This window comes from Triticum dicoccoides, chromosome 3B (genome assembly GCF_002162155.2).
Source record: "Triticum dicoccoides isolate Atlit2015 ecotype Zavitan chromosome 3B, WEW_v2.0, whole genome shotgun sequence".
NCBI classification, from domain to species: domain Eukaryota; kingdom Viridiplantae; phylum Streptophyta; class Magnoliopsida; order Poales; family Poaceae; genus Triticum; species Triticum dicoccoides.
The window spans coordinates 516,380,172-516,390,240 of record NC_041385.1 but is presented as its reverse complement, the minus strand read 5'-3'; the positions used below and the strand labels follow the sequence as shown (position 1 = coordinate 516,390,240).

General features: G+C 48.5%; 1 protein-coding gene across 1 annotated transcript; it reads right to left on the bottom strand.

Moving 5' to 3' along the window:
- Positions 1-4,970: 4,970 nt before the first annotated feature.
- On the bottom strand, positions 4,971-8,319 carry LOC119281473. Its single transcript, XM_037561984.1, has 3 exons — positions 8,022-8,319; positions 6,641-6,715; positions 4,971-5,289 (listed from the first exon to the last, which is right to left on the bottom strand). The coding sequence occupies exons 1-3, from the start codon at positions 8,233-8,235 to the stop codon at positions 5,192-5,194; spliced, it is 387 nt and encodes a 128-aa protein (XP_037417881.1). The 5' UTR covers positions 8,236-8,319; the 3' UTR covers positions 4,971-5,191.
- Between the last annotated feature and the right edge of the window lie 1,750 nt (positions 8,320-10,069).

Genomic DNA, 10,069 nt, shown 5'->3' with positions numbered 1-10,069 from the left:
TATTCCCCACGCCTTCCTCTAGCCTTTGTCTTCCAATCCCCAAACTCTAGCGCCCAAAAATCTCCTATCTTTCCCACCGCCACCACCCTCCCCAGCCATGGCCGGGTCTGGCTCCAAGGGCAAGTGGGAGGCCTCCTCTGTCACTGAAAAGGACGTCAAGGATCTCCGGAGTGCGGGCTATCTGTCCACTGATATCGCGCACAAGCTCCCCGACAAGGACGAGTTCGTTCCCACTCCGAGGCCCGGCGAGAGGGTCGTGTTCATCCCCCATTTCCTCAGAGGGCTAGGGTTTCCCCTCCACACCTTCGTCCGAGGCCTTATGTTCTACTACGGGCTAGATTTCCATGATCTAGCCCCGAATTCCTTCCTCCACATATCAGCGATTATCATCGTGTGTGAGGCTCTGCTCCGCATCCCGCCACACTTCGACTTATGGCTCAAGGTTTTCAATCTGAAGTCGGAGGTGGTCGATGGATAACGCGCGGATTGTGGCAGGCCATCATAAGCAAGCTGCCTAACGCCACATGGCCCAATGGGGCATTCATCGAGGCTGTCAAGGTGTGGCAGCAGGAGGGGTTCTACATCACCGAACCCCGCTGCGCCAACTGGGTGGTCATACCTGACTTCAGATCTGGACCCCCTACAAGACTCACCTCATGGACTGCCAAGGCCTTGATTGGGGGTCCCAAACGGAGGTGAAGATGCTACAGAAACACATCACCAACGTTCTGGGTACGAACATCGGCCTCACGAATGTGGTTCAAGTGATGCTCTTCCGCCGCGTCCTTCCCTGCCAACGCTGGACCTCCACCATGTGGGAGTTCAATCCGGAGGGGCCATGGACCCTGAGGCGCTTCTTCGGCACCACACACGAAGAAATATGGAAGCTGCTCTTCAAGGCCCAAAAGAGCTGACCAATGAAGACCGAGGACATCAGACTCGACATCGAGAATCCTGCCTCAGAGGTAAGCATTTAGTTTTTCCGAAGACCCATTCGGCTGATGTTTTAATTAATAGAGATTTTATCACCTGCCTTCCGCACAGGGCTGGACAAAAAAGGCGGAGCGGATCAATTGTCCGGCACCGCTGCCGGAGAACCCAGCCACCCCCAGCTAATGGAGATGTTGGTCCCGGCGCCTTATCAGGCGCCGGAGAAGAAGGCCAAGGAAGCCAAGGGCGGCCCCCGCCATAGAGGTCCCTCGGACACTATGTCCGAAGAGACCGAAGTCCTCTCCTCCCACAAGGGAGACGAGGAAGAAGAAGAGGAGGAGGAGGTGGAAAGTGACTTCCCTCACAAGGGAAGGAGGAAGAAGAGGACTGCCTCCGAAGACCCAGAGGGGGAGGTGCCGAAAAGAGGGAAGTTGGCCCTCTCGGGCAGTTCGGACCCAGAGTCCAAACACGTCCCCAAGAGACCTCCCAGGGTGAAGCCCCTAGCCAAATCGTAAGTATTACTAATCTGACTGTTCGTCTTCAGTTTGCATGCATCTGTTATGTGAGTTGTATTGTTATTTGCCTTTCAGCCCTCCCTATGAGGTTTCGCACACTCCCATATCAGAGGGGAACTCTGTGCCGCCAAAGCAGGAGGAGAGCGACACGCCGCCGCAAGCCTCCTTGCCTATTGCCATGGAGGACACCAAAGTGTCATCCCGAAGGACTTCTCTTGGCCGAGGTAGGGCGGATGAGGCCATTGAGAAGGCGTCTGAGGTTCATACCTCAGTCGCCGAAGACCCGGGGGAGGCGACCCCCATGACAACCAACGGTGGGGAGCCCCATCAATCCGGGGCCCCACCGAACACCATTCCAAAGACCAACGCGGCTCCGGGATTGGATACGCAGCCCCCTTCAAGAGAGGGGGGAGGATAAGCAGCTCCATCAGCAGCCTTCGTTAATCCATAGGCGGCTCATGCTCTGGAGGAAGCACTGAAAAGTGCTTCTGTCGTGGAGGAGCACCGCACCCTGATGGGTGTAGTTATGGAAAAGGTTCAGTCTGCTAAAAGTGGACTGAATGAAACCTTCTGCAGCCTACTGACAGGCTTTGAGGTATACGATGTAATGCTTTAAAGACTTTTCATATGAAAGGATAAACCTATGTATAGACTGTATCCCCTGAGGCTCTGTCCGGATTAGAAAAAACCGGATAGAGGATCCACATGATAATTCAGACAATAATATACTGTGCTACTTTTGTAACAGGCATCCATGTTGGTGGCTACCGCCCATGCCGCAGAGGTTTCCGAACTCAATCGGAAGCTTTGAGTGGCCGATGAGGAACTCGACCGCATTAACAAGAAGTTCGAGGAAACGCAAGGTATGCAGAAATTTTGAAGAAGGAATTTATTTTTATATCAAAAAGTGATATGTATATTGAGTAGTTTAACTCATGGAATTTGTTGATTATGATCATAGTTGGCGCAGCCGAGGTCGAGTCCCTCAAAGGCACGCTTGCCCAAGCCAAGAAGGAGACAGAGGCAAATAAGGCAGCCGTTGACAAAGCGGCTGCGAAGATGGAGGCAGAGCAGACTACCCGCCGCCAACATAAAGCTCGGGTGGCCGAAGTCGAGCAGGAGCTGAAGGATGCCATCTGCAAATGCGAGACCTTGGAGTAGAAGACTTTGGACCAGTCGTCCAAGCTTGCCAAGGCTCTCCATGATGCCAAAGAGGCACAGATCAAGTCCCGGAGTGCTCGCGAGGAGATCCAGCAGGCGAGACAGATAGCGGCTGGTAAGGCCTTTCTTTTGCAGAGTAGCTTTGGAGGTAAGAGGTATATCTTGCTTACCCGATTTTGGAGTTCTCCAGGCGCATTTGGAGATCTTCCAAGGAGCGTCACTGATGCCGTGCAGTTTTTCCGAACCCAAGAGGGGAATTCGACCAAGAAACTGTTCTGGTCACATTATCTCGCGCCAGAGCATCCGACGCCTCTAAACGACTAGCTAAAGCAGCTAACGGAGCTGCATAGCATGGCCGGCTTGGCCATGAAGGATCTAGTACTCCAACTCTGGCCAGCCGAGCCCATTCCCAGCAGCTACTTTGGCTTAGTGAAGCGGCTTGTCGACAGGCGAGCGCGGATTGATGCTATAAAGTGTTCGGCCTGCATAGAGGGTGCCCGGATGGCCTTTGCCCGTGTCAAGATGCAATGGGCGAAGATGAAGGCCATTGAAGTGGCGAACGCAGGTCCGCCCGAAGATAATAATGATCAGAAGCCGGAGAGGTACTTCGATGAGGTCCTTGAAGTAGCCAGAGTAGTAGAGGGTCAATGTTCAAAGGACGTCATGTTCGATTGATTGTGTTCGGTTTTACAAACCATGTTATGAACTGATGACCCACAAGTATATGGGGTCAATTGTAGCCTTTTTGATAAGTAAGATTGTCGAACCCAACGAGGAGCAGAAGGAAATGACAAGTGGTTTTCAGCAAGGTATTGTCTGCAAGTGCTAAAATTGTAAGTAGCGGAGTAGTTTGATAGCAAGATAATTCGTAACGAGCAAGTAACAAAAGTAGTAACAAAGTGCAGCAAGGTAGCCCAATCCTTTTGAGGCAAAGTATAGGCCAAAACGGTTTCTTATGATAAGCAAAGTGTTCTTCAGGGTACACTGGAATTTCATCTAGTCACTTTCATCATGTTGGCTTAATTCGTGTTCGGTACTTTGATAATTTGATATGTGGGTGGACCGGTGCTTAGGTGATGTTCTTACTTGAACAAACCTCCTACTTATGATTAACCCTCTTGCAAGAGTCCACAACTACGATCAAAGTATTAAGAATAAATTCTAACCATAGCATTAAACTTTTGGATCCAATCGGTCCCTTACGGAATAGCGCATAAACTGGGGTTTAAGCTTCTGTCACTCTCGCAACCCACCATCTAATAACTACTCCACAATGCATTCCCTTAGGCCCAAATATGGTGAAGTGTCATGTAGTCGATGTTCACATGACACCACTAAGAGAATGGCAACATACATATCATCAAAATATCGAACACATATCAAGTTCACATGATTACTTGCAACATGATTTCTCTCGTGACCTCAGGAATGAAAGTAACTACTCACAAATTATAAACATGCTCAAGATCAGAGGGGTGTTAAATAGCATAATGGATCTGAACATATAAATATTTCACCAAATAAACCATATAGTAATCAACTACAAGATGTAATCTACACTACTAGTCACCCACAAGCACCAATCTATAGTTTTGGTACAAAGATTGAACACAAGAGATGAACTAGGGTTTGAGAGAATTGGTGTTGTGAAGATGTTGATGAAGATAGCCCTCCCCAAGATGGGAGAGTTGTTGGTGATGATGATGACGATGATTTCCCCCTCCGGAAGGGAAGTTCCCCCGGCGGAATCACTTCGCGGAGGGCAAAAGTGCTCCTGCCCATGTTCCACCTCGAGACGGCGGCGCTTCGTCCCGAATGTCCTCCTCTAATTTTTTTCTAGGTCAAAATGACTTGTATACCAGAAGATGGGCACCGGAGGTGGGCCGAGGAGGGCAGCACCCACCAGGGCGTGCCTGGGCCTCCTGGCGCACCCAGGTGGGTTGTGCCCACCTGGTGGCCCCCTATGGTACTTATTTGCTCCAATATTTATTAAATATTCCATAAAAAAATCCTCGGGAAGTTTCAGCTCATTTGGAGTTGTGCAGAATAGGTAGCTTAATGTGGCTTTTTCATGTCCAAATTTCCAGCTATCGGAATTCTCCCCCTTGGTGCATACCTTGCATATTATGAGAGAAAAGACATTATAATTACTCTAAAAAGCATTATTATACAATAAAACAACATAAGTAATAGTAGGAAAACATGATGCAAAATGGACGTATCTACTCCCCCAAGCTTAGACCTCGCTTGTCCTCAACCAAAAACCGAAATCAAAAAACATGTCCACTGTGACGCCCCCGATTCAATCGTACACTAATAATGCACACAAACGTGTACGATCAAGTTCAGGTACTCAGGGGAAGATATCACGACACAACTCTAAAAGTAAAATAAGTCATACAAGCATTATATTACAAGCCAGGGGCCTCGAGGGCTCGAATACAAGTGCTTGAACATAAACGGGCCAGCGTAAGCAACAATATCTGATTATAGACATAACTTAAACAAGTTGCCATAAGATGGCTAGCACAAACTGGGATATAGATCGAAAGAGGCGCAAGCCTCCTGCCTGGGATCCTCCTAAACTACTCCTGGTCGTTGGCGGCCTGAACGTAGTAGTAGGCACCCTCAGTGAAGTAGGGGTCGTCGTCCACGGTGGTGTCTGACTCCTGGGCTCCATCATCTGGTTGCGACGTTCAAGAAGAAGAGAAAAAGGGGGAAAAGAGGGAGCAAAGCAACCGTGAGTACTCATCCAAAGTACTCGCAAGCAAGGATCTACACTACATATGCATGGGTATCTGTGTAAAGGGGCAATATCGGTGGATTGAACTGCGGAATGCTAGAATGAGAGGGGGATAGCTAGTCCTATCAAAGACTAAGCTTCTGGCAGCCTCCATCTTGCAGCATGTAGAAGAGAGTAGACGGTAAGTTCACCAAGTATCATCGCATAGCATAACCCTACCCGGCGATCCTCCCCTCGTCGCCCTGTGGGAAAGCGATCACCGGGTTGTCTCTGGAACTTGTCTGGGGTGTGTTTTGTTAAGTATCTGGTACTAGTTGTCATAAGGTCAAGGTACAACCCCGGGTCATCTTTTTACCGAGGGACACAACCATTCGAATAGATAAACTTCTCGCCAGGGGTGCACCACATTTCCCAACATGCTCGATCCCTCTGGCTGGACACACTTTCCTGGGTCATGCCCGGCCTCGGAAGATCAACACGTCACAACCCTACCTAGGCACAATAGAGAGGTCAGCACGCCGGTCTAAATCCTAAGCGCACAAGGTTCTGGGCCCATCACCCATTACACACCTGCACGTTGCGTACATGGCCGGTAAGCAGACCTAACCTCTCTAATACAAGAGCAGGCGTTCCAGTCCAATCTGGCACACATCGCTCAGTCGCTGACATCAAGAAGGCTTCGGCTGATACCACGACATCGAGTGCCCATAACTGTTCCCGTGTAGTTGGTTAGTGCGTATAGGCCAGTGGCCAGACTCAGATCAAATACCAAGATCTCATTAAGCGTGTTATTGATGCAACCGCGGACACCGACAAGGACCAGGCCCACCTGTCTCCTAGGTGGTCACAACCTTCCCTGTCGCTCCGCCTCAAAGTAGCACTCGGGGGAAGTCGGGAACCCAGGTCCACCACTACCTAGATGGAACCACCTATCCTTCCAGCCCCCCCTTATCCAAATCACTTGCGGGTACCCTACGAGCCGACCCGACTTTAGTCACCATCAGTTTAGTATGTAAGTATGTATTAGATATACCCGTGATCACCACCCGAGTGATCACGGCCCGATAGTAAAGCATGGCAGACAGACAAGAATGTAGGGCCACTGATGATAAACTAGCATCCTATACTAAGCATTTAGAATTGCACATAACGTATCAACAACTGTAGCAACAATGACAGGCTATGCAACAGAATAGGATTAACCGAAAACAGTAACATGCTACACTACTCTAATGCAAGCAGTAGAGGGAAGGAATATGCGATATCTAGTGATCAGGGGGGGGGGGCTTGCCTGGTTGCTCTGGCAATAAGGAGGGGTCGTCGTCGATGTAGCCAATCACGGGGGTATCAGCAACGGTCTCAGGGTCTACCGGAAAGAAGTAACGGAGGGGGAACACAATAAATAACAGAGCAATCAAAGCATAAAAAACATAATATGGCAATACGCGGGGCTAGGGGTGACCTAACGCAGTACTAGGTGCTACCGGCGAAGGGGGGAAACATCCGGGAAAGTATTCCCGGTGTTTCATGTTTTCGGACAGACAGACCGGAGGGGAAAGGTTGCAGGTTCACTATGCTAGGGACCTGTGGCAGACGAATGGACTGCATATTCGGATTTGTCTTGTCATTCTGAGCAACTTTCATGTATAAAGTTTTTTCCATCCGAGCTACGGTTTATTTTCTATGATTTTCTGAAGTTTAATCAATATTATGGAATTTTCTGAAATTGGCCAAGTCTGAGAATTGTTCGGATTTTGAACATCACTTAGCTGTTTTCCAAAGGCTATAGCTAGTGTTCTGTACATCCTATGAATTAGTGCATTTTCCCAATTTTTATCATCCTTTTGTGATCTACATGATAGTATCATTGACATCCATGTTAGAGTTCAGTTGCTTGATCGAAACTGTATTTGAAAAGTTCCACTTGAAGTTAATTCCAGAAACTGTTAAAATATACGAACATAGGATTTTGTGATTTTCATAGGATTTAATCCTTACATATTTTGAATTTGGACCAATGGGATAAAACAGAGTTCGTCAAGTGTACTTTCTACGCATATTATCTTTACCCACATTAGAAGTCGTTTTGTTGTTGTTTTGCTGGAGTACAGAGGGGTAGCCAGTGTAATTGTAGCAAAGCTAGCTATTGCTACAGTAGCATTCAATTACTGTAGCAGAGAAGCAGAGGAACAACAAAGGTGGGCGTGGCCTCACTTTACACACACACACACACTACACGAACACACCACACACACGGCACGCACGCACACGGGCGCGCCCGTGGCCACGACGCTAGCCATGGTCGGCCGCAGCAGTGGTGTAGAGGAGCAGCAGTATAGGGCGGCAACAAGGCCGGCAGCACAGCAACAATGCAAGGCAGCGGCGGCGTAGCAAAGCAACAAGCAGTAGTGACATCGGCTAGGAGCAATGGCAGCAACGCGGGCGAGCAGGGGTGGCACGGCTGGGCATGCGCATGCGCTAGGCGCAGCCGGAGTGGCCAACAGTGGTGGGGCGCACGCGGACGCCGCGGACAAGGCAGAGGCACGCGAGCGCGGCCAGGGGCACGCGCGTACGTTGTGAGAGCGGACTCCAGGAGCGGCGACCTCGGCGAGTACGGGTGGCTACGGCAACAGATCAAGGCAGTAAGGAGGGGGAATAGAGGAGGAGCTCACAACGAGGCCGATGGCGAGGTCGGGGAGGCCGGGACTGGACCAGAGCGTCGAGGACGAGGCGGGGCAGAGGAGCGCGCATGCAGGGGAAGACGACAACAATGGCGAGCTGCAGGGGCGGTTCGGCTTGTCCCTGGGCATCAAAGAGGATGAAGGAGAAGGCGGCGGTCCCCCTGGCCGTCCCTAGGCGACACGGGGAGGTTCCTGGCCTCGCCATCAACAGCGACGTGGCGCCAGATGCGCTCGGGAGAGAGCGAAGGGGAGTGAGGGAGGGGGAGTGGTTGGTGCTAGGGTTAGGAGGGGATCGAGGGGGTCCTTCTTATCCATCGAGGGAGGCAGCGGATGGTCGCCGTGTGTGGCATCCATGCCACGGATGACGTACGAGCGTCCACGACGCTCTGGATGAACAAGGGAGGAAGATGACCTCCCCATGGGCTGTGCTATGTACTATAGCTGTGGGCTACAGTGTACATTTTTCTCTCTTTTTTATATACCTTTTCTATTTTAGTTTTTGCTTGTTGTTTTCTATTTATTTTGATATCCAAATGATTATAGTTATGAGTGGATCTTTGCACAAATTGACTACGCAATACAACAGTGCCACACACACAAGTTGTTGGAATATTTGGACATTTACAAACATTGGTAGAATTTAATATGGATGATTAAATGTTGTCTTTAAAAAAAATGATTAAATATTGATGGCCCACTTTATAATTTACTAGGGATTATTTGGTGAGTCAAATGATGTGGTTTCAACATGATAAATGATCGGGGGACTTTATAGAATAATGCGAAAATTTTGTTTTATTGTTTGAAGAAATAACAATTTTGACTTGTAGTTTAAGTTTGAATTTGACTTGATTTTGGATAAGTGGCAATTGGCTTAATAAAACAAGATGACATGGCACATTAGAGTGAGGTTACTGTAGCATGACAATGGGGTGTTACAAATCTCCTCCACTACAAGAAATCTCGTCCCGAGATTTAAGGGGTGGAGTAAGGGGGGAAGACTAGGTTACGAAATTCTAACGATTTTCCTCGGCCTTGGTTGCTCTCCTCAAAGAGGTAGATCCACTACGTTTATGTTTTCATTTCTTGCTTCAGGTCATCATGATGAAGTCGCCATCCTTTCTTCAGGAACTCCATCGTACTTACGAAAGGATAGGAGGGAAAACTACAAGGACAGATGTCTGCAACGACTGATATTTGGTAATTAGCCCAGGGATTTTGGCCCAAGGTATCTCTCGTGTTGAAACTTAGGAAAACTTAGAGAGAAAAGTAAGAAGGTATAATAAGGAGTTTCAAGCAGCCAGGCAATCATTCGATGCCTAATCAGAAGGTGAAAGGGTTTCCAGGCAACGAGAATAAGTATTGCGTGTCATACCAGAATAAATCACTAGTAAGGTGGCTCGCGAATTACCTACGAAACCAAGCGCAAGGGATAACTTTTAATTAGGGATGTACAGGAGAGTTAGGTTTCGATCCTGGGGCCTGTGGGTTATGGGCCCACCATGTGGGTTAAAAGTAGAAGGGTCCTAACATCTTGCACGGTCATGATAGCAAGCCAGGCCAGAGCTTAGCCTGTCAGTTATGTCGGTAACAACATCAGTACCAAGGGCGAGGGACGAAGAGAACCATTTTCCTGCTCGTTGAACGAGGCAGGCCAATAGGCAAGGTTCTCGTCCATCGATGGTTACCGGGATGCCATCAACAAAAGGAACAGGGCTTTACTGACACGGTAGTACACCAAGGTGTTTACATAAGTAGAAGAATATTACTGCTTAGATCACATAGATCACAAGAAAGGTTAAACAACACAATGGAAAGGAAAATGTGTTTGAACACATAATTCAGAGGTATATCCTTCCCAAGGACAAGTAGAGCATGATATCCATGACAGTATAGAAAGTAGAAAACCATTTAGGTAATGGGAGAGGAATTTCATGACATTACCCATACATTGGTGTTTGGATAATTGATAAAGAAAATTTAGCATTGTGCTTCAAATGTTCTTATTGAAAATCGAAGTACCACAGACATGCTTCACG

Coding starts and splice junctions, on each gene's coding strand:
- LOC119281473 (XM_037561984.1), bottom strand. CDS start 8,235: ATGGCGAGGCCAGGAACCTCCCCGTGTCGCCTAGGGACGGCCAGGGGG. Junction 6,716..8,021: donor ACCTCGCCATCGGCCTCGTT/GTGAGCTCCTCC, acceptor TCTTTCCGGTAG/ACCCTGAGACCGTTGCTGAT. Junction 5,290..6,640: donor CTTATTGCCAGAGCAACCAG/GCAAGCCCCCCC, acceptor CGTCGCAACCAG/ATGATGGAGCCCAGGAGTCA.